Source organism: Dromiciops gliroides, chromosome 2 (genome assembly GCF_019393635.1).
Source record: "Dromiciops gliroides isolate mDroGli1 chromosome 2, mDroGli1.pri, whole genome shotgun sequence".
Taxonomy (NCBI): domain Eukaryota; kingdom Metazoa; phylum Chordata; class Mammalia; order Microbiotheria; family Microbiotheriidae; genus Dromiciops; species Dromiciops gliroides.
This window is the reverse complement of record NC_057862.1, coordinates 355,744,603-355,768,193: the sequence shown is the minus strand read 5'-3', so window position 1 is coordinate 355,768,193 and position 23,591 is coordinate 355,744,603. Positions and strand designations below refer to the sequence as shown.

General features: G+C 52.4%; 1 protein-coding gene across 3 annotated transcripts; it reads left to right on the top strand.

Annotated features, from left to right (window-relative positions):
* Positions 1 to 503: 503 nt before the first annotated feature.
* On the top strand, positions 504 to 22,510 carry GRK6 (G protein-coupled receptor kinase 6). Of its 3 annotated transcripts, none has more exons than XM_043986457.1 (16): positions 504 to 728; positions 5,624 to 5,719; positions 7,955 to 8,067; positions 8,349 to 8,426; positions 9,871 to 9,971; positions 10,202 to 10,294; positions 10,609 to 10,672; positions 15,652 to 15,792; positions 16,639 to 16,829; positions 17,538 to 17,575; positions 17,676 to 17,765; positions 18,680 to 18,888; positions 18,983 to 19,120; positions 19,528 to 19,665; positions 19,829 to 19,963; positions 21,074 to 22,510. In XM_043986457.1, exons 1-16 carry the CDS (start codon positions 677 to 679, stop codon positions 21,125 to 21,127), a joined length of 1,731 nt encoding a protein of 576 aa, XP_043842392.1. In that variant the 5' UTR covers positions 504 to 676; the 3' UTR covers positions 21,128 to 22,510. The 3 variants fall into 3 exon arrangements, with proteins under 3 accessions (XP_043842392.1, XP_043842393.1, XP_043842394.1); XM_043986458.1 differs by lacking the exon at positions 21,074 to 22,510 and adding an exon at positions 20,290 to 20,843 and having other exon boundaries at positions 505 to 728; XM_043986459.1 differs by lacking the exon at positions 7,955 to 8,067 and having other exon boundaries at positions 711 to 728; positions 21,072 to 22,510.
* The last annotated feature ends 1,081 nt before the right edge of the window (positions 22,511 to 23,591 follow it).

The window sequence follows — 23,591 nt, the reverse complement described above, 5'->3', positions numbered from 1 at the left end:
CCAGTTGCCCCACCCCCTAACTAAAATCTCTAATTGGAATGCTGATCTGAGACTGAGTGAAATTCCACTTTCCAATCAGGATGCCAATCCAGCTCAAGGGGCGGGAATTAAATCATGGGCGGGACTTCTCTGGTTCCCAACCACATTCCGAAGGCGAAGGGCTCGTCCGTAATTGGCAGACCCGCGGCCAACCAGGACCCTGGAATCCGGAACCCAGGCCGCCGCGCCCTGTGCTCGAACCAACCAACGTGAGATGACGTCCTCAAGTACCTCCACCTCCTCCCGCAACGCCTTTGGCCGGAGGCTAGTCCCTCGTAGGAGGGGTGGGGCGGCGGGCAAGTCGAGCCCAATGGGAGGCCGGCGCGGGGAGCGTGTGAATTGCAATTGGAAGTGGGAAGTAAACAGTAGGCGGGGAGTAGGCGGTCCCGGCGCCGACGCGGCCCCCCCGTGGGGCGGGGGGGGCGGGGGAGTGAGCAGCCGCCGCGGCCGCAGCAGCTGCAGCAGCAGCAGCAGCACCAGCAGCAGCAGCAGTTACAGCAGCAGCGGGCGGGCGGCAGGCGGCGGCTGCGGCGGCCCGGGAGGCCGAGGCCGAGGCCGTGGCGGAGTCACTGCGATCCCGGCCGGCTAGCTAGCCAGCGGGCGAGCGAGAGAACGGGCAAGCGAGTGTCGCGGCCCCATGGAGCTCGAGAACATCGTAGCGAACACGGTGCTGCTCAAGGCCCGGGAAGGTGAGCCAGGCTGGGGCCGGGGCTCGGGTCCGATCGGGCTGAGCTCAGGTCAGGGCTAGCTTGGGCCGGACTTGCGCTAGAGGCGGAGGCGGCCCAATCCCCGGAGCCGCTCCTGGCCTCCGGCACCGAGCAGAATGCGGAGCTGCTCACCGCCCAGGGACCGCAGCCCAGGGCCCTGCACGCCGGGACCGGGCGGCTCCCGGGCCCGCGGGCGCACGCGGATGCTCGCCCCGAGCCAGTGCGGAGCCGGCCACGCGCACAGGAAGGACCCCCCCTTCCGGACTCGGGGACGCCTGGCCCCCTCCCCCGCTCCCTGTTTGTCTCCCCGCACCCCACCTGTTCTGACTCTCCGCGGGGGTGGCCCCAAGGAGAGGGGAGAATCCAGTTCTTGGGCTCGGGCTCCCCTGGTTTCCTGTCTGTCCTGTACCCTCTGCGGGCAGCCCCCCAGGGCCTGGCCCCTCTGCGTGATGCTGGGCAGGCGCAGCCCCCCCTTTGTACCCCGGGTTCTTGTTTCCGGCTGAGCGCTGTGGGGTAGTTAGGGGTTCTTGGGTGAGCTTGGGCTCACCTGGGAAGGGGAGCGGGCCAAGCTAGACTGGGGACCCCTTTTCCCTTCTGTCGGGAGGTAAGTTGGAGAGAGGCTGGGAGGTGTCTGAGCATCGGGACCCCACTGACAGAGGCTGACCTCGAGGATGGCCAAAGACAAGAGTGGTACGCTGTGTGGGGGAGACCCTGGGGACTGTTCCAGGAAGCTGGTCTCGGGCTGTTTTAGCTGCTTGGGGAGCTTTCCAGTTCCAATGGATGGGCCCTGTGCTGGGGCCCTCTTGTAGACTAGGCTATGCAGCTTTGACTCTGTAGGCCTGACGAGTCAAACCCAGCCAAAGTGGTCCTTAATTGGGATTAGGGGGAGTTCACTGACCGAGTGGAACATATGGTGGGAACCTGAAAGTTTTTCAAGGATGATCAGACATTCTTTGGTGCCCCCTGATGTGGAGCCCTAGGAAAAGGGGTGTGTGTGTGTGTGTGTGTGTGTGTGTGTAGTAGTAGTAGTAGTGTAGTGAAATAATGTTAAATTTGGTGCAGGGTTTGAATCTTAGCTCTGTCCCTCATTACCTATGTGAATTTAGCAAGCAATTTAAATTCTCTGGGCCCTCAATTTTCTCATCCATAGAAGCGGGTTAGAATAAGTTATCTCACTTCTGAGTTCTCTTCCAGCCCTAAATCTCTGATCTTACCATTTTTCTTCTCTCAAACTCTTCCAGCAGTTCAGACCCATCATAGCACTTGTGCAGGCAGGGACCTGGCCACCCTAAATGCTCAGTTGCCAGCATGGTCTGACTATAGCTATGCTATGGACAGGGAATCTACTACCCCAACAAGCCATCTGCAGGACTCCTTGGTAGGTGTATATGTTTGAGTGACCCCGGGGGGACCACACTTCCCTACAAGGTAAAGACCATTCCACATGCCAACTAAAGGTGTTGGGGAATATAAGTTGGCCTCAGGGCGGACATAATGGGCAGCTTCCATGGCCCTGTAGGTGAGGCCTTACTTATCCCAGGATGGGGACTCAGTTGGTAGTAGCCATTGCTGGTCCATAGCGCCAGTGCTATGGACAGATCAGCTGCATTTCTCAGCTCTCCTGCGTATTACCTGTGTGACCTTGGACAGGTCATATAACATCTGGACCTAAATATCTTCCTCTGTAAATCGAGCCAGTTGGACTAAATGGGGCCCCTTCGACCTCTAGGTCTAGAATCTTTCTCTATGGTCTAGAATCATATGGTTTCTGCTCCTTAAGGGCAGCAACTGTTTTTAATTTTCTCTTGGTATCCTGAGTGCCTTCTAATACAATGCCTTGTTTGTCTTTTTTTTTCTTTTGGGGTGGGGGGGAGCTATAGACCTGTGATTTTTAACAGTGTAGGGAACTTCTAGTGAGGGAATTCTCTCTAACAATCCAGGTTGGCACCTGTTCTGCATTTCTCTCTCTCTCTCTCTCTCTCTCTCTCTCTCTCTCTCTCTCTCTCTCTCTCACACACACACACACACACATACACACACACACACACACACACTCTTGCTCTCTCTCTGTTCCCTTCCCTCCTTTCCCCTCTCCTTCTCCATCTCTCTCTCTCCCTCCCTCCCTCCCTTCCCCTCTCTCTCCCTCTCCCTGCCTCTCTCTCTCTCTCTCTCTCTCTCTCCCCCTCTCTCCCCCTCTCCCCCCCTCCTTTTCCCTCTCCTTCTCCCTCTCTCTCTCCCCCTCCCTCCCTTCCCCTCTCCCTCCCTCTCTCTCCCTCTCTTTCTCTCTCCCTCTCCCTCCCCTTCTCCCTCTGAACCAAGAGCACTGTGACCTTCCAAACCTAAAGCTTCTTTGCCTTTGCTCTCCTGTCCCTTCTAAGCTTTCTTCGACTCAACCTAGCTGAACCTGGGTTGATTGGCAATAATGAGCCTGCATTAGATCCTCAGGTCAGCCCCAGATGTCTTGCCCACTCTGCCTCTTTAGCCCCATGGTTCTGCCTGCTGGATTTCTTAGGCTAGTATTGGCTTTTCCTCTGGCTCCAGGAAGACAGCACCATGCAGGCAGGTAGGCAGGCACTGTGGACAGATTGTCTTTCTGCCAGAGGTACCCAGGGCTGGGCATAGATTCTGAATGTACCCAAAAGAGAAGTAGGGGGGGCAGCTAGATGGCGCAGTGGATAAAGCACCAGCCTTGGATTCAGGAGGACCTGAGTTCCAATCCAGACTCAGACACCTGACACTAGCTGTGTGACCCTGGGCAAGTCACTTAACCCTCATTGCTCCACAAAAATAAAAAAAAAAAAAAAAAAAAAAAAAAAAAAGAGAAGTAGGGGATTGTAGTGACCTCTATAATGGCAGCTGCAGCTGGTGGTTCATCTGGGACCAGGTGAGAGAGCCCTTCTTGGGGTTGTGCTGCTACCTTGAGGGATGTGCTGCTGGCCACTAATGCTAAACTGACCACCCAGGAGGCATCTGGCTGACACAGAGCACTGGGCAGCCTGGCTTTGCATAGCTCAGCTCCCTTATCAGGTCAGCCAGACCAGACTTTCCTCCCATCCCCTGAGAGAGACGTCTTCTGGTTTCTTTTTTCTGCCTCATCATCCCCCCATCCTTGGGGGGGCGGGGTGAAGCTGGTCCTTCTGCCATGGGCTATAGACAGTTCAATGCCTTTAGGGTTTGGGGCTGGGGAGAATAGCCTGAGGGAGGGAGAACATTGGCATGTCTAACCTGGCATGACCAGAGGAGGGAGAATTGGTAAGAGCACAGTTATGCTATGGTAGCTCCAGTTGGGAGGGGGGGGGGATTCTTTCATTCATGAACCTTGGGGGGAGGGGGGAGTGAAGCTTAACATAGATGGCTTTGGGAAGCCCAGGGCAGGGTCTGAAACTGACATTCATCTGGTTCCCAAAGACTGATTTACAGGCTCAGAATTTCCTTGTAAGAAGGAAAAGCTTTCTTCTCATCCTTCCCTTTCTAAAGCTTCTTCCTGCCCCTGAGAATATGCTCAGGGAAGAAAGGGGACAGGTGCCTAGGTATTGGGTGGGGAAGAGGAAGAAGCAGGGGATAGGGTGGGGACAGGATATTTGCATGAGACTTTCTGCAGCAACCTTGATGTGGCCCATAGAGGGGTGGGAGGAAGTAGCTTGTGGGGAAAGGGAAGATAGGGTGGTAAAAACACATGAATGACCTCTAGAAGGGGGTTTGGGGGGTTGTTGAAGTTTCCCCTGTACTTCTCCCATTTCGTGTCTCCTCTTGAAGCCTAAGAGCCCACACTATTAGAGAGCAGGTGGGGGAAAGCCTTTTTTTCTGTTTCAAAAGCCTTGTAACTGGGCCTGAGGCTGATGCAGGGGCCAAGCCTGTAGGCGCCCTTGTTGTTGAGTGAAGCAACCATCTGAGGGCAGGCCCCTACAGGCAGGGGTGGAAGGGAAGGATTTCCCAACGGACATTATCAGGCACTTCCTCTTTGAAGGTCTCTGCCCTAGCCTTGAGTAGTTATGCCCCACACACATTCTAGGTAGTGCTGGGGTGCAGAGTACCTCTCCCATCCTGGCCTCTGTCCAGGGCCCAAAGGATATCCACCAAGCATCCCTGTCACTAGCTTTCTCTGAATCCCTCAAGAGAAAAAACTGAGGGCAACTGTCTTTGGGGGTAGCCATAGGCCCAGCTCCCTAGACTCCTACTATTTCCTGCCTTTCATAGGGTCATAGGGTTTTAGATCTAGAAAGGGCCTTAGAAGTTATCTCATCCACCCCCTCATTTTACAGATGAGGAAAACTGAGCCCCAGAGAGGGAAAGTGATTTGCCCAAGGTCACACAGGTAGGAAGTAACAGAGCTAGAATTAGCCTCTAAAGCCAATGTTCTTTTTACTATGCAATGTTCTTTTGTTGTTCTTTTTTTTTTAATCATCAAATCCTTTTTTTTTTCTTCTCCCTCCCACCTCCTTCCCTAGGTTGAGGTTGGAGGTGGGGGGAACACAAACAGAAAAACCAAACCTTTTAACAAATTAGCATAGCCAAGTAAAACAAATGTCCTTATGACACCTTGTTCTTTCTGTAGGGCCTGGGAGGTACCAGGCCAAGTCCAGTCACTTGTCTAAGTGTCTCACACCTTCCCATGGGGCCTAGAAGTTACCCTGAACCTTGCCTCCCCTGAGTAGAGGAAAGGGGTGGGGAAAGTCTGGTACCAAGTTGCATAAATCCCAGTCCTCCCCTCTGGAAGCTCCCAGGGGCCTGGGTAGAGGTGACCCATGGCTAGTGGTGGGGGCCAGCGTGTGCCCCAGGAGGGAAATGGAGAGGAGGAGGCTGAGAAGCCCAGGGCCAGGGGGAAAGGGGCAAAGCCCCCCCCAACTTGTTCCCTCATCCTCCCATGCCCCCCACAGGTGGTGGTGGCAACAGGAAGGGAAAAAGCAAGAAATGGCGACAGATGCTTCAGTTCCCCCACATCAGCCTGTGCGAGGACCTTCGTCAAAGTGTGGGTAAGGACAGCCCCAGCTCAGCCACACTCTGTGTGACCCCGAGCTTGTCATTCCATCTGTCGGGGGCTTTAGATGATGGCTGAAGGTCTCCAGGCAAGTGGTTGTAGCCTGAGAAGTCAGAGCCTGCCCAGGCTGACCTTGTTGGGGTTCCTCTGGGCCCAGCCTGCTGAGTTTGCCAGGTGTGGTTTAGGATTGTTCCCCCATTTAGGGAGGGGGCGTGGCAGGAAGCCAGGCCGTGGTCGCCACCCACGCCCCCCCCCCCAGGGTTTCAGTTCCTGAGCCTGGGGGAGGGGGGGGAAAGGCCTACTCCACCCCAAAGTTAGAGCTTCCTGGGCCCTGGTGTTTGCAGGCCTCCCCAACTCTTCAATACAGAAAGAAGACTCCTCCTAGCAGGAAGACAAGGCTGTTGGGGAGGAGGGGAGGGGAGGGGAGGGAACTGACCACAGTGCTCCTCTCTCTGGCTGGTTTAACTCTGAGTCTAGAAGGGACAATGTATATCAAGTGGGGAGTGGGAAGCAGCCACAGCCAGAGGGGTATTTTCTGGGCAGGTCTTTCCCTACCCCATCCGCTTTACTCAGACACTTCATTGAACTTGAGCCCCCTTCCAGCCTGCTCTGGAGTGGAATGGAGGAGGAGGCCCAGCCCTGCCCTGCCCTCAGGGGGCTTACTGTCATGGTCACAGTCCATGAACATTTGTTAAATAATGCTGGAGTTTGACAGGAGCCCAAGATGATAAAGACTTTTCAGGAAGCCTGAGCAAGAGCCCCAGCCCTCACACTTTGTAGCTTGTTCCTTATCTCATTGGGTTCTTGTAAAGAAAGTACTTTGTAAACCTGAAAGTGTTACAAACATAAACACTGTTACTGTTAGCTCTTACATTCTAGTACTTGATTTGTAGCCAGGAGGCCTGGGTCAAATCCTAGCCCCGACACTGAACTAGTTATGTGGCCACAAGCATGACATTTTCTCTCTTGGGGTTCAGCTTCCCCTCCATAAGGAACTGGGTTGGGCTAGGTGATTGCCAAGGTCCCTCTCAGCTGTACTGTTCTGTGATGGGTTCAGATGAACCACTGCAGGTGCTCCAAGTAAGGGAGAGAGACAGTCTGACTATCCATCAACCTCAGAAAAGATTCAATGGGAGGAGGTAGACTGGAGTCATCCAGGCCTTGTAGGATGGGGAGAGGCAGAGAGTAGACTGGGCTCTGTCCCTAGCCGTGGCAGCTGTCCAATGGGAGACTAGCCCAACTAGACGTTGACACCTAGACATACACTTGTGCCTTCTTCCCATGCTCTGGGGAGGGTGTGTGTGTCTGTCAGAAACACCCCACTGTAGGATGGTTTCCAGGGGTTCTCCATCCCAGATTCCAAGTTGGACTGGCCCCCAAAGCTGTAGTCCCTCTTTTCTGGCCCCCCAAGGTGGGGGTATCAGAAGAGACAGCTCCAATGCCTGTTTTAAAAGAGGGGGGACTTCCCTGGAGGCCACCAGAGTTTGCCCTCTCCCCTTCCCCCAATACTTGAGACAGAATGGGCACTTCTCTGTCCCTGAACACTGTATTCTTGAAAGCTATACAGGAGGGGCAGCTAGGTGGCACAGTGGATAGAGCATTGGCCTTGGATTCAGGAGGACCTGAGTTCAAATCCAGCCTCAGACACTTGACACTTACTAGCTGTGTGACCCTGGGCAAGTCACTTAACCCCAATTGCCTCACCAAAAAAAAAAAAAAGAAAGAAAGAAAGCTATACAGGAAATCCCTGCTTCTTCCCCAGTGGTGGAACACTTAAAACATCCAAAGTGCAGAGGTGGTCTCCTCTCCTCCCACTCCCCATGGCCTGTTCAGGTCACAGGGGCTCCCTCATAGCAAGGGAGCATGGTCCAGTTTGGGTACTTAGGATTTAGAAATCACTTAGTCCAATAGATAAGTAAAAGTCAAGTGACTTACCTAGGGAGAAGAAGTGGAACCAGACTTCAGACTCGAGTCTTTTGACTCTAGATCCAGTGTCTTTGATACTACTCCTTGCTATTTCCTTCCTGTCATACCTCCTCCAGGAAGCCTCCACTGACTATCCAAGCCTCACTTCCTCAGAGCTGGGAGACCCAGAGTACCTGGCCACCACAGTGCCCTGGCCAACTGAACTGAGTTTCTTTTGGTCCAACTTGTGTTGGGGGGACGGGGTGCAGGGAGGTGGGGTGCTGCCTGGGCTGATGGTGGCCACAGATATTCCCTCTGTTTGCAGAGCGGGACTACCACAGCCTGTGTGAGAGGCAGCCCATCGGGCACTTGCTCTTCCGGCAGTTCTGCGAGACACGGCCAGAGCTATCCCGATGCATCAGCTTCCTGGATGGGGTGGTAAGGGCTTCTCCCACCTTCCATACCCAGGGTAAGGAAAGCAAGTCTTCTGAGGGTCTTCTGTCCCAAGGCCCAGGGCCTGGCAATCCAAGCAGGCCATTACTACCAGCAGTGGGCCCAGGGTAGGGACAGCTTCAGTATCTTCCTTGGTCAACCCCATACTGAAGACCAGTCCAGGAAACCATGCCTTCCACCCCTGAGTATTGCTCTCCTGGCCCCTGCTGTAGTCCCTGTCTTTCTTAGGCTAAGACCTACAGGTCTCAGGGACATTCTTCCTTTAGGCTGAGTATGAAGTGACCCCTGATGACAAACGGAAAGAGGCTGCCCAGAGGCTGATGGAGAGCTACCTGAACCCCAAGGTAAGGGAGCCGCAATCTGGACCTGCCAGGGCCAGTGAGAGCACTTCATCTCAGGGGGGAAGGGGTTTCTCCTTGCCAAAAGTCTGATGTAGATAGTGATGGGAGGTAAGCTTCAGGCTGGGTGGGGCTTGGGGGCAGGATGTGTGGAGCCTTTCTGACAGGAAGAGGCAGATGAGGGGCAGGAACCAGCAGGATCCCTGGAGTTAGGGAGCTCTTCTAGTCTAAACTCCTAGTACCTTCTAGAATATTCTTTCCACAGGGGCAGCTAGGTGGTGCAGTGGATAGAGCACCGGCCCTGGATTCAGGAGGACCTGAGTTCAAATCCGGCCTCAGACACTTAAAACTTACTAGCTTTGTGACTCTGGGCAAGTCACTTAACCCTAATTGCCTCACCAAAAAAAAATTTTTTTTTTAAATAGAATATTCTTTTTTTAAAATAAAATATTCTTTCCACAAAAGAGGTACTTAACCTTTTGGTGTCTGCACCCCTTTGGTCAGCTAGTGAAGCCTGTTGGCCCCATCTCAGAATCATCTTTTCAAATGTCTAAAATAAAATGCATGTGACTACAAAGAAAACCAACCTGAAATCTAGTTGGGAAAATATTTTTTAAAAAAGAAAGAAACAAGGGGCAGCTAGATGGTGCAGTGGATAGAGCACTGGCCCTGGATTCAGGAGTACCTGAGTTCAAATCCGGCCTCAGACACTTAATACTTACTAGCTGTGTGACTCTGGGCAAGTCACTTAACCCCAATTGCCTCACTAAAAAAAAAAAAAAAAGAAAGAAACACAAAAAAACTTTGAAGACTTTAGGTTAAAACCCACTGCTCTCCCTGAAGAAGACCATCCTCTCTTAGCTTACTAAACATCATCTTCTGTCCCCTCAGTTCCTGCCCACCCCCTCCCAATGCATAAGGCTCAGTAGATAGACTATCTGCTTTCCAGATGAGTACTTAGGTGCAGGGTCAGAACTGGAGACAAGAAATTACCAGGCAATCGAAAGTGTCTGCCATGCTGGTCTCTCCCCAGTGTGTCCCTCGGGTCTGGCTGTCTGCTTAGAATCCTGCCAGAGCAGAGCAAAGTCCCCAGGAGCTTCATTTGGGCCCCCTGCTCATTATCCAGCATGACTTAACAGATAGAGCTGCCTATCAGTGGTACGGGCTGCTGGGGGGGAGTAAGCCCATCACAGGAGGAAGCCAAAAGTGACTGACCCCTATCAGGGAGGCTCTAACAGAAGTCTTTCAGAAGGGGCTGAGAGTTGGGACTCTGACCAATAGCTCTGACTTTTTACAAGCTCGTAGGGCTTACCATCCCTTGGTCTGTGAGTGTGGTCTAGGAAAAAGCTCAGCTCCCTTTTCTCATGGTTGGAGCTCACCGTGGATTCGGGGAGGCTGAGGAGCTCAGCACTTCACCCTGACTCCTCTCTGCCTCTGCTGGAATCCCTAGTGTACAGACTACATCCCTGAAGTTCCTTCCCAGCTGGTGACGGACTGTGCTGAGCGTCTTGAGCAGGGGCCGTGCAAAGACCTCTTCAAAGAGCTCACCAGGTGAGTATCAGTCTGTTCTTCTATTCTACGGAAGCAGGAGGAGGCTGGCCTGGCGGAGAGGGTGGGAGAAGATCCATCCTCTGAGATGGGCTCTGGCCTGGGAGAGCTCCTACAGTGGAGCAAGGAGCAGGAAAGGGAGGAAAAGGAATCCCAATCACCCACTGTCCTGGGGCGCTCCCTGCGTGATGACCAGAGCCAGCCACGGTTTCAGCATTCACCTCCACCTGCAGGCTGACCCACGAATACCTGAGCGTGGCCCCCTTTGCAGATTACCTCGACAGCATCTACTTCAATCGCTTCCTCCAGTGGAAATGGATGGAAAGGTGAGTATAACCACTGTTGTTATGTTCAAAGTACGGGGCAGAGGAGCTCGGGGGGAAGAGTGTATGTACTGAACAGTTGGAGAGAGGGCATCTCAGCGGGCAGTTAGCTGGGGCAGCCTGTGATCGTGGATGGGGTTCCTGCCCTGCCCTGGACTAGAAGAGGTGAGGCTAAATATCCACCTGCCTCTCCCCCACCCTCATCCTCCAGCACTACCCAGACGTAACCTTCCCACCTCTGCAGTGCCCAGGCAGACGCCCCATCCCCTCCTCAGGAGCCTCTGGTGACTCTCCTCCTTTCACCTTTCCCTCTGCAGGCAGCCTGTGACAAAAAACACCTTCCGCCAGTACCGTGTACTGGGCAAGGGCGGCTTTGGGGAGGTGAGTGGCCTTGAATGCAATGGAATCTGTGAGACTGATTCTTTGGATGGCAGTGAGGAGACCCAGCTCTTGGAAAGGGCTTGTCCCCATGCTGGAGAGACATTTCCTCTTATATGTGCTGCTGCGCTCTCTCATTCACTAGTCACCAGAGCTTTTGGAATAGCAGCGTCCTTTTCGCCTTATCCCGCTGCTGCCACCACGTGTACAGACATAACCCAGGGGAGAAAGCATGGCTGCAGGCCTCCACATTCTCCCCTGTTTTGGTTTCCTTCTCTGATAGGCCTGAACCAAGGTCTATCCTTGTTCCTCTCTTCACTGCCCCAGTCTCTGCCTCGCTTCTGGGGACCAGGATAGGAGAAAACAAAACAGAAAAAAACCCTCTCATACCTCTTATTTCCACTGAGATGAGCTTAAAGAGTAACTGTAAACTTGGCCATGACAACTAAGTGGAGGGGTCCTTGTTCCATCTATGATGTGGGAGAGGACTCAGAAAGACCTGTGTCTGGATTCTAGTTCTAAAGCTTACTTGCTTTGAGACTTTAAGCCACTCTCTGATCCTCGATTTTCCCCTCTGTAAAATGAGAATAATAACTCCTCCCCCTACTTCCCTTAAAGGCTTGTTTTGCTAAAAAGGTTCTTAAACTCTAAGGCACTGGGGAGGCAGCAGAAGTGAACAGCAGTGGAGCAGCCAGGTGGCCCAGTAGATAGAGCACTGGCCCTGGAGTCAAGAGTACCTGAGTTCAAATCTGGCCTCAGACACTTGACACTTAGTAGCTGCATGACCCTGGGCAAGTCACTTAACCCCAATTGCCTCACTAAAAAAAAAAAGAGCCCAGAGAAGTGAACAGCGGCTGTGGTGGCATCAGCTGCTGTGGCTGCCTTCATTACCATTACTACTAGGGTCCCTCATCATGGTATGAAGGGGACCTTGAGTTCTCAAAGACCATGCCAACCGAGTATAAGTCTCCCACCAAGCAAAAAAGGCATTGAATACAGTCCCATGGACAGAGTCTGCTCTCTGAGGCCTAGCTCAATGGGTTGTCTGCCAGGTAGTTAATTCATAGGCCGTGGTGGCTCATGAAAGAAACAAAAATGTAAAATGCCTCTTGGACCCACCTGTAGGGTCCACTTTCATTGCTATTGATGGCTGTAGCACAGCAGGAAAGGAGGCAGAAGAGGTAAAAATCCATTTTTAGAGTATCCGTAAACACTAGTTACACTAGGTACTTTTAGGTACTCTCAGTAGGACATCTCTTGCCATTGAATTGACGTGCTATTGAAATAACTGAATCACATCCATATTGACATTCTTAAGATAAATGAAGCTAGAATATAAACAGAAGTTGCAACTAATTGGAAGGGTGGCTTCTGGTTCTCCTTTGGGAAGTAAAGAAAGACTTAGAAGAGTTGGCTTAATTATGCATTCAAAGGCAACAAAGAACATCATTTAATGGCATGCTTGGTCATCTCTCATTGTAATACTGTTAATGAGAATAAGCAAAAAACCTATCACAAAAGTCATGCTTGTAGCTTATGCACCAACGTTTGTTGCAAACAATGAGTAGAGAAATTCTGTGACAAATTAGATAAGATCCTCCAAACCAAATCAATGCAACCTTTTGTATTTGGTGACCACAATGCAAGATGGAAAGATGACCAAAAGTATAGTATAGTTCAGTGCAAGAACGCTGGCCGAGGACCCAGGGGCACGCCCCATCTCTGGTATTTCCTATCCCTTTGACTTTGGGCAAGTCACTTAACCTGTCTGGGCCTCAGCTTCTTCATCTGTAAAATGGAGCTGGTCTCCATGCCACTGAGGTCCTTCCCAGCTCTAAATCTATGATCCTCAGTACATTGCAAAATACTCAGTGGTTTTTTTTTGTTTGTTTGTTTGTTTTTTTGTCTTTTTGTTTTTTTTCTTTTTGCAGGCAATGGGGGTTAAGTGACTTGCCCAGGGTCACACAGCTAGTAAGTGTCAAGTGTCTGAGGCTGAATTTGAACTCAGGTCCTCCTGAATCCAGGGCCAGTGCTTTAACCACTGCGCCATCTAGCTGCCCCCTCAGTTTTAAGAAACAAAAGAGGCAAAAGACTTGTAGACTGACTCAGAAGCCTCATGTCTATATATTATGAATACTTCAGCAAGTTAGTTAGAAGGCGTTGGAGGAGGCAGACACCCAACAACATCACAAAAAATGAAATTGACTACCCTGACAGGAAACAGCTGGTTATTGCCATGGGAATCCTATCAAAATTAGCCATCTCTGTACTGTCAGATCATCCACTGGGGAGGGAGGATCAAAAATCAGCATGGGCAGGGAAGAAAGTTCAGAGATAAGGGTCGGATATATATCCACCAGCTTCAGCCTGGCTTTTTTCAAGCAAGTTCTTACTATCAAGAAGAAAACCAATGATCTTGATTTTTCACCATTTTCTGCAGGTGTTAACCAATATTAAGCAGTTATCACCACAGTGAGGCCAAAGGAACCTAGAACAAAATGGCTACACTGGGCAAACACTGGATCTCTTCCACAAGGGGAGAGACACAGTAGCCAGGAACAGCACAAGTTTAAAATACAAGCACCAAGCACATTCACAAACACTAGAGGGGAAAATGTAGAAGATTACCAACAGCATGACCTCACAGAACATTGAAAAGTAGTACAAGCAAAAGCAAGTCTGTAGGAATCTTGATTTGAGACAAAAAATAGAGTAGATAAGTAGGGCGGGTGAGTTAGGACTGTCCACGTTCATCAATGACAATAGAACCACCACATTTAAATCCTAATACATCAGTCCCAAGAAGATGAAATAAAAATGTCATTTAATGAGATGAAACTGGGAAAAAAGTGCCTGAGCCAGACCACGATACACACAGGGTATCCAGGGTGGGAGCAACAGTATCCTGAGAAGCAATGAGGGTTTATCCTTCAAGAAGACGCCCAAAATGGTTTTTTTAATCATGTAAGGAGCAGCCAGGTGGTGCAGTAGATAAAGTACTGGCCCTGGATTCAGGAGGACCTGAGTTCAAATCCGACCTTAGACACTTGACACTTACTAGCTGTGTGACCCTGGACAAGTCACTTAATCTTCGTTGCCCTGCCCCCCCCAAAAAAAAATCATGTAAAATATGTAAAAAAGGTGAGGCAATTTCCCACAGTAGATCCCATTTCCAAAGTCACATAATTAATAATATCTAACAGTCACGTAACACTGACTATGGGCCAGGTACGTGCTAAGGGCCTTACAGTTGTTATCTAATTTGATCCTCACACGACAAGCCCAGAATGTGAGTGCTGTTATTATCCTTATTGTACAGAAGAGGAAAATGAAGCAAACAGAGGTTAAACTGCTTGCCCGGCTCACACCCATTGTATTTATTAGTTTGTCAATACAAAAAAAGAAAAATGAGTCCAAACTCATTTGACTTGCTAGAAGGGCCTGGTTACATGCATCCCCATGACAGATTATTGACATCCCTAAAATAAGATGGTCATGGATACCTGCCTAAGGTGCCACCGGCATTGTGGAGATGGCCCACAAAGGGTTCAAAGGGAAGAGGCCTTCTCTCTAGATAGTTTTTATACCTTCCATGACCGTTAATTAGAGGTATTCAAAATTGTGATCTTTGTCTAATAACTAGTGAATTGCGTTGTTATTTACAGAACTGAACCACATCAGCATTGACATTCTTGAGACAAATTATTATATTAACATCAAGCAAGACAGCAAACAGGGAGATGAATGCCTACCAAAAACATTCATCTTTTTTGCTCACATTTGCAAATGGTACATTAATCCAACCCTGGTGCATTTTGGAGCTCCTTGATGAGTTCCTTAATTATTCAAAAAATGTAGGCCTCACAATCCACAAAGGGACAAGAAATTAAACTTGTAATTTTCTTGGTATGGTGTCCTCCCAGAAGAGGAAACTCCCTCTATCAGTACTAGTCAGCACCACCGCAACTTTATAGTCTCTAGAGTACCCGAAAGTTAAGTGACTTGACCAGGGTCACACAGCCAAGTATGTGTCAGAGAATTGAGCCTGGTCCTTCTAGCTCTGTGGATAGAGCTGACTATCCATTATATCACACTGCCTCTTCATATAGGGAAAACCAAATGGAAGACAAGTGCCAATTGTCTAAACATGGACAGTAAGCTAGGCCCATAACTGAAGAAACAGTTTAGAAAGATGAGAAGGCCAAGCTGCATTTGCTTAATAAATAGGTGTTTTCGTTGATCCTAAGCTTCTCCCTAAAACACAGCCTCAGGTCTCTAAGACAGAGATTCTCCTGGTCATGCTCTGTAGTTGTGGATCTTAAAACACCACAGTCACAGAAGAATCAAAGTTGTGTATGTGCCAAGGTCCATGGAGAGATGCAGCATATGTACTCCTGACCTCTGCACAGAAAATGACAGAAGGGACATCATCCAGATGATGGAGCCCATTTGGATGGGCCCAGTGTGACAGCCAGTCCCCAGGAGATATAAAGGGACTTCAGGGGGTTAGACAGCCTTTCTGTGCAGGATTAGAAGGTGCTGTGGACAAAAAGCACACAGGATGGAGAGGGGTGTGCTAGGGAGTATTCACCTTGATGAAGCTATAGGGCCACCAACGTTATTATTTCTGCTGAGGGGTGTTTCACCATGGCTTCCCAGTAAAGTTACATTTTGTTTCAATTGTGCTGTAATGGGATTTAAAGGGGAAAGAGCCTTGTTCATCCCCAGGTCAGAAAAGCTGGTAGAATCTGGGGAGGTCAGGGCTGAGCAAACACTAGAGGTGGTACAGACCAAGGGGCCTTAGGGAGCCCTGTCGGAAGATGCTTCTGGGGCCGGGTGAGAGGGTGCAGACTGCCCCTCCCTCTGGGGCTTGGGGGCTAACAGCAGGGGCCTTGAATTAACAGATGGAGAACACTGGGTGAGGATGAGGGTGAGCAGAATACATCCTCACCAGACACCCCTTCCCGGCCCCCTCTCCCCAGGTCTGTGCATGCCAGGTGCGAGCAACGGGCAAGATGTATGCCTGTAAAAAGCTGGAGAAAAAGCGAATCAAGAAGAGGAAAGGAGAGGCCATGGCCCTGAATGAGAAGCAGATCCTGGAGAAAGTGAACAGTAGGTTTGTAGTAAGTACAGAGGAGGCCTTTTCCTTTCCCCCCAGTCACCTCCCAGAGAGGCCTCTGAGCCTGCCCTTGGCATGACTTCCCTCCCCCCCGCCATACCCCAAATATCCCTTGCCCTTCTCTGCCCTACCTCAGCCGCCTTTCTGTCTGGGAGTGGATGTGGAACAACTCCTCCCGCTCCTAGGAACACAGCAGCCACCCCTGGGCTGGCATCTCCGAGTGCTGCCCAGGAGGCTGTGGCCCTGTCCCTGGGGAAAGTGGCAGCCGTTCCCCATAAGGCATCAATTCTCCCACATCCCCAGGTAGTTTCTTAATCACACCTGGGAAGTGTGTAAATGATACAATTATAATCTGGCCCACAGGGAACTGGCCAGCAAATGTGCATGCCATGCCGTGCCATGCCGTGCCATGCCTGTGTCTGGCCCTGCTTTCCAAGGAAGGCTTGCTATATATACACACATGCTCCTGGAAAGAAGTCCTGGAGTCAATCTGTTCTCTGCTACCTCACCAGTTAGGGGCTTCAAGGAGGGGACCCTAGGCCTGGCCCACTGCCTTGGGCCAACAACTTCCAGATCGCTTGGTGCCCGAATGGGCCCCTCCCTGGGTCTACTCCAGGAAGTGAGGTTGGAGAAAGACAGCCCCCACCCAGGACTGGGATGGCCCTCTCAGCCATAATGTAGTCAGGTCTCTAACTGCCACCTGCCACCAGTGTGTTGTTCACACGGCCATCTGGATGCAGAGCCCAGGGCAAGGGGATGGGCATGGATGACCTGGTAGTTACAGAGGAGAACACAGGCTACTACTGGGCTAGCACTGTTCCAACACCCACGTCACTGCTGGGTATTTCAGGTGAGCTTGGCATATGCCTATGAAACGAAGGATGCCCTGTGCCTGGTGCTGACCCTGATGAACGGGGGAGACCTCAAATTCCACATTTATCACATGGGTGAAGCAGGCTTTGAAGAAGCCCGTGCTGTCTTCTACGCGGCTGAGATCTGCTGTGGCCTGGAAGATCTGCACCGGGAGCGGATTGTGTACAGGTAGGCCTGGATGTTGGCAGGTTGGGGAAGGGCCTCACAGCCATGTCAAAAACAATCAGTTGAAGGTAGTGGGAATGCTTAACCTGGATGGAGGAGAAGACTGTGGCTGCCTAGGACCACCCACCACCTCCCTTTCAAGGGCTCCTTTGCCTGGCCCCTTACAAAGAGTGTTCTATCTTCAAGAGACTGGCACAGGAGGGAGATTGGACTCTTTTCTGGGGCCCAGAGGGCAAGGCCGGAACTTACACAGGGAAGCAGCAGATCTGTGCTTACTAGAAAGAACTTCCTGAAAACTAAAGCTGTCCAAAGAGGGAATGAGCCCCCTCTAGAGACTATGCTCCCAGTCACTGGAGGCTCAGAAGCAGAGGCAGGAGATCCCCTTGCAGGACAGGCAGGCAGAGAAGAGCCGGGCTTGGCTGTCAGGTACCTGCTCAGTGACTTTAGACAAGTCACTCTGTGTACCTCATTTCCTCATCCCTAAGAGGGGGGACCCAGATGATCTCCAGGTCATGTTCTAGCTCTAGTAGCCTGTGAGTTTCATGAGGTCCTTGCCACCCCTGAGAGTCTGTATACCTTTGGGGACCAGTGTTGGGCTGGAAACCAGGTCATGGCCTAGACCAAAGAGGGGCAGGGTTATACACGACTGGGGAATGCCCATGATTCCAACACATGCCAGGTATAGCACTAATCCTGCCCCTTCTCCCTCAGGGACTTGAAACCAGAGAACATCCTGTTGGACGACCATGGTGAGTGGGGTAGCGGGGGGGGGGGGGGGGGGGGGGGGGGGGGTGGCGCTGATGTTAGGCTGCTCTTCTAGGCCTCCTGTGACCACCCCCTCCCTTTCAGGCCACATTCGGATCTCTGATCTTGGACTGGCTGTGTATGTGCCTGAAGGTCAGACCATGAAAGGCCGAGTGGGCACTGTGGGCTACATGGGTGAGTGTCTTCTCCCTTGCAGAGTGAGGCTGCCTTTCTGGCCTGGGCTTCACCTACCCTCTGCTAGGTATCCACAGCCAGCTCAGCCTATTCATCTTCAGTAAACCTGCCTTTTCCCCCCTACTGTGATTCCCCCCATTCTTGTTTGGTTTTTTCATGGGCTCTCTACTACTTCCCGTCATTGCTTGGTCCATACAGGCCTCTTTACCAGCCTCTTTGTGCACGTCCACCACCCCTGCCTAGTCTGTGCCCTCCTCTCCCTTAGGGACAGGGGGTAGTAACAAACTAGCCATTGCTTTTGGGTGAATGGAGATGTCAGCTCTCACAGGGCCTTACCCTCTAGCACTGAGGATGTCCAGGCATGGGGTGGGCAGGAGTGAAGCGAGCACCTTTATCCCCCCCTGCCCCAGAAGCCATTTTATTATACCTTCAGAGGAAATGTGCCAGATCACCCTGATGGTGCTGTCCAATGGTGGACCAGCAGCAGTTGTGTCTATGTGTGCCACTGCCTTGATCCCAGAGGCCTGGCCTGGTCCTGTGGCTACTGAAAATTCCCAACTTGCCAATTTGTGCAAAGACAAACTGGGGGCCACTTTGAGGTCTCAGACCAACCTATGTTGTCCTGCCTTGGTGAGACAGCACGGCTTGGTAAAAGTAAAAGGAGCCCTGAATTTGAAATCAGAATCCCGATTCTTCTGCTTCCTTACTCTAGGACCTTGGTCAAGTCCCTTCCTTTCTCTGGGCCTGTTTCCTCCCCTCCAGATGGAGAGAGTGGGCCTGCATCATCACCAAGGTCCCTTCTAACTCTCAGTCCTATGATCTCTACTCTTTACTTCCCTCCCTGGGGGCACTTCCCTCCACTCCACACCCTCCCACTGCCCCTGATGTAGTATCCTGTCTCCCCCCCCCCCCAGCCCCCGAGGTGGTGAAGAACGAGCGGTACACATTCAGCCCAGACTGGTGGGCCCTGGGGTGCCTCCTGTATGAGATGATCGAGGGCCAGTCGCCCTTCCAACAGCGAAAGAAGAAGATAAAGCGCGAGGAGGTGGAGCGGCTGGTGAAGGAGGTGGCGGAAGAATACTCGGGCAAGTTCTCATCCAGAGCCCGCTCTCTCTGCACCTCGGTATGTGGGAGGGCTGGAAGGCTGGGGTGGAGAGGGTTCTTCTCCCTTCCCCCCCCACCCAGCCTGAGGCCCTGACCTCCCCAACTCTCTGCAGCTTCTGTGCAAAGACCCTCAGGAGAGGCTGGGCTGCCGAGGGGGTGGCGCACAGGAGGTCAAGGAGCACCCCCTCTTCAAACGCATCAACTTTAAGCGGTTGGAGGCTGGCATGCTTGAGCCTCCCTTCAAGCCTGATGTGAGTGCTTCCCCCCTCCCCTGACTTGGGTGGCCCAGAGTGGGAGCCAGCTTTGGGGGCTGACCAGGGCCAGGATCGTGCTGGGCTCCGGCACTCCGGCCTGCATGGGTCATCAGAGAGCCAGCAGAGTCAGGCCCCTTCTCTCCCTGGCCACTGGTGTTGACGACTGGAGGGAATCGGAAGCCCAGCCCCACAAATCACCAGAGGCCGTGGGTGACTGGAGAAAAAACAGGCTGCAGCACTGGGAACGGGCAGGGGGCCAGTAGACTCGGAGGCCTAAAGAGCCAGCTGTGGTTCAAGGAGGAGATGACCAACACCAAGCAGACAGTCCACTGGACCTGTTGGCACCTCCCATCCCCTGGCCTTGCCTGGGCACCCAGAGAGCCCCTTCTCTCTTCCCCTCCCAGCCCCAGGCTATTTACTGCAAAGATGTGCTGGATATTGAGCAGTTCTCCACAGTCAAGGGTGTCGAACTGGAGTCTACCGACAATGACTTCTACCAGAAGTTTGCCACGGGGAGTGTGCCTATCCCTTGGCAGAACGAGGTACATTGGCCTGCCTGGCGTGGGGTGGGGTGGCAAAGGACAGAAGGAAGATGGTGAATGAGCTGTCCCTTCCCTGGGGGCCTCCACCCTAGCAAGGCTCCCTAGGGAGGGGTATCTCAACACTGCACTGCCCCCTGCCCACACTCTTGCCTTGTGGCCACAGATGATCGAGACAGAGTGCTTTAAGGAGTTGAACATATTCAACATGGATGGAACAGTACCCCCAGACCTTGACTGGAAGGGCTTGCCCTCACCGCAGCCCAAAAAGGGCTTGCTCCAGCGGCTCTTCAGCAGACAGGTAATGGGCAAGCGTGTGTCAGTCCCCCGAGAGGCAGCCTCTTGGTTTGGCCTTTCCTATGGAGTTGCACGCTGCGGGCACTCCCTGGGTGTGCCGGGTACTGCTTGAACCACAACTCCAACCCGAGTCAGGCTCTACCCCTGGGGAAGGGACTCTTCTGGGGTATGGGTCCTGCCCCCCAACTGTGCACTGATTATGGCTCCCCCAAGACTCCCTTACCTGCACGTGTGTAGAAGTGGAGGCCGAGGAAATGGTCGATTTCCTCTGCCTCAGGCCTCCCTCCCTCCCTGCCGGGGCCTCATTCATGCTGTATTTTCTCTTTCCAGAGGTGAGCAGTGTGTGGGTCCCGGCGGGGCCTAATTCCTTCTGCAGCAGTGGCCAAGAGGAGTCCAGTGCCTGGTGCCCTCCCTCCTCCCTTTCTTCCTGCCCGTTGCTTTGTTCTGAGTGCCCCAGAGCCACTAATCCTCGCTTGGCTGCCCAGGCTGCCCAGGCCCTGCCTTCACAGCTTGTTTGGAGAGGCTGCCGGGAAGGACTTCAGCTGGCCCTTCCCCATCCCACTCTGCCATGATCCCCAAAGACAGCAGCTTGGTGGGGCAAGGGGGTTCCCTTTCTAGATGGGAACACCCCCCAGGTCACAGCCCTGGCGCCTCCAGCAAGCACCTCCTGGCTTCTGGGAACTGTGGTGGAGCCTTCCTTCCCCCAAAGGGCCTGGGAGCCATTGTTGCTGCTCTGTGTCTCCACCCCCCACGGCTATCGCCTTCTTTCCTTCAGGACCTTGGCCAACTTCTGGGGCTCAGGCCACATGGGAAGCCTGGATGGGCTGCACTAGCGCCTTCTGCTCCTGACCACATCTTACTCCTCCCCCCATCTCTGTGCTCTGCAGCTGGTCTCGGCACCTCCCCCCCCCCAGAATCCCCTAGGGGTGGCCACTCTGCTCATTCCCTCAGGGATGGGGGGTGGGGGGGTGGGGTGCCGGGGACCAGGGGCATCTCTGTAGCACCTTTGAGCAGCACTAGGCTTCTTGAGTCCAGTAACATTGTTCAACCCTGCCCGCTCTGCTTCCCTCTCCGTCTTCCCCATCTCTCCCTCTCCCACCCTTCCCTTTTCTAGGACTGTTGTGGGAACTGCAGCGACAGTGAGGAAGAGTCCCCCACCCGCCTCTAGCCCTGAGGGCCTGATGCCGGCACCTGGATGGCGGTAGCAGCTGCCCACCTGCCCTGTTTACAGTTTTGCACAGTTGTCCTTAAAGATGTCTGTCAAGGCGCTCGGAGGCGCCTCAGAGCTGGACAGCCCCTGCACGCGCCAGGATTGTTCTAAATCTTTGGCTTGCCAGGGTCGTTTTCTTGCACCCTCTCGGGGTGGAGCAGGGAAGAGAGATCTCCATTCTTCCTTCCTCCCCAGCCTGGACGGGGTGCCCTAGGACACCCTTCTAGAGGTGGCAGATCCTGCTTCCCAAACCTGCCCCCTAGGAGTCATTGGAATTTTATATATTTATATATCTGTATGTATGTATGTATATATCAACTGTAGGTTTTTAAATCACTGGGCAGAGGCGCCATCTCCCTCCCCACCACTGCCCACAGGACTCACTCTGGCCCTTCCCTGGGCCAGAGCAGAGAGGGGGAAGATTCATTGCCAAACCAAAGGGCCCCACCTGGCCCACAGGGGCTGCTGGGCAGCTAGTTTGGGTCCCAGGCCCTCCCCCATCACACTCACTGTGTCACCCACCGTGAACTAGTGACAGTTGTGCCTACATATCCCACTGCCTTGTTTCCAGTGGCCTGGCATAGCCCTGTGACTACTGGAAACTTCCTCCCTGCCTGCTTCCAGATAAGAACATTTGGGGCCCCAAAATAAGCCTCCACTTGGGGACAGGTAGCACAGACAGGAAACCAAGGCCTGGCTCATGGCTACCACCTCTAGGAGCCCCCCACAGGACCAGTGCCAACTGCCCAGGGATTTGGGCCATGCGGACCACACCCTCTGGAAAGGAGTGCATCATGTATCATGGGGGGTGGGGGGATCATCTGGATACTACCCTTAGTCTTCCCAGAAGGCATCTCTTCCATAAAGCCCCTGCCAGGTCTGAGCAGAGAGGCCCCTTCTCTCCTCTGGTGGCCTCCAGCTCTTGTGCCTTCCCAGGGGCCAGAGAAGTGGGGCCTGGGCTCTTCTCCCTCCCCAGTACAGCACCTCCCCCCCAGCCAGGGGTTGGGGGGGAAGACAGTTTTTAAAACATTCCAGCCACATTGCACAGTATCCACTTGTCCCTGTGTGAGTTCCTAGCAATAATCTGCCCCTTCCTCGTGTTTCTGAGCGTGTGGCGTGCCTGCCCTCAGCCTGGGCCCTGTCATCCCGCTGAGCCAGGCTTATCGGGGCTGTGACTTACCCAACATGGCACCATATCTGTGGTAGCATTTGCTTGCACTGCACTGATGTTCCAATATGTAAAGACTGATTTTTATGCCTTTTATTCATTGTACGATACCCAGTGTCTCTGTTGTTTCCTTCATGCAAACGTGAATATGAAAAGAGCACAAACCGATTGCAGCTCCCCGGCTTGCCTCTTTCTTGGGGTCCCTGCACACGTGGGATTGTGGCCCCCTGGAGGAAGAGGGGGGCAGGAGTGTGTCATGGTGCTTACCCCGAAAGCCAAGTTTCCAGCAAAGTAGTGTTGGGTGCAGATGTGGGCTGGGCGATACTAGACAGACTCACAACAATGTGAATGACAGATTTAATGAAGCAATACCAACCAGAAGCAGGGAAGCTCAATCCCTAGACACACATCTGTACTTTGCTCTGGGCGGCATTTTTTTTCCCTCCTAGATGGCGTATCTGTGAATCTGAATGAAAGGAAGCTAGCACGGGTGACATTTAGGTTGACAGACCAAAACATCTTGTACTAGAGCAATGAGCCCAGTGAGGTCTAATGTCATACAAACATTTATTAAGTGCCTTCTGTGTTAGGAGAACTCTCCTGAGCAGTGGGAGAGAGAACAGGACCCAACCACCACCCTCTGGGAACTTGTGGCCAACAGTGAGAACATGCTAGCAGCACAGCAAACGAGCTAACAAATGGAGGACTGGTTAGGAAATATGGTACTTTGTGATTCTGTGGGGTGAAGCTGGTGTGACAAGGAAAACATTCCTGGAGAGATCTTTTTAGAAGAGGGGATTCTAAGCATGAGCATCTCCTACAAAAGGTATGGGGGGTTGGCAGATTATCAAGCATGTTTGGGGTGGGTAGGTATAGAAGGGCCTCTAAGGTGGGTAGGGTTTAATAATGAGAAGAACCAAGTAAATTTTAACTGCAGAAATGCAGTTTTGAATTCTACTGGGCTTCAAAAAATTGCACAGTTATAGAATGGGGAACTTGGGACTACAAGCTCAATGAGGCAGCAGTGACAGGACAACCAGAAAACCTGGCATTAATAGAAGCAGATTATCAGAGCAAGCAGCTGCTGGTGCAGTGGACTGAGAGGTAGATCTGCAGTCAGGAAGAACTGAGTTCAAATCCAACCTCAGTCGCATTTTTGTGTGTGTGCGTGTTTTGTTTTTTTTTAAGTGAGGCAATTGGGGTTAAGTGACTTGCCTAGGGTCACACAGCTAGTAAGTGTTAAGTGTCTGAGGC

Bases quoted from the DNA above. Each gene is read 5' to 3' on its own strand.
- GRK6 (XM_043986457.1), top strand. From the start codon at position 677: ATGGAGCTCGAGAACATCGTAGCGAACACGGTGCTGCTCAAGGCCCGG. The intron at 729-5,623 runs GTGAGCCAGGCT...TGCCCCCCACAG, and splicing joins GCTGCTCAAGGCCCGGGAAG to GTGGTGGTGGCAACAGGAAG. The intron at 5,720-7,954 runs GTAAGGACAGCC...CTCTGTTTGCAG, and splicing joins GGACCTTCGTCAAAGTGTGG to AGCGGGACTACCACAGCCTG.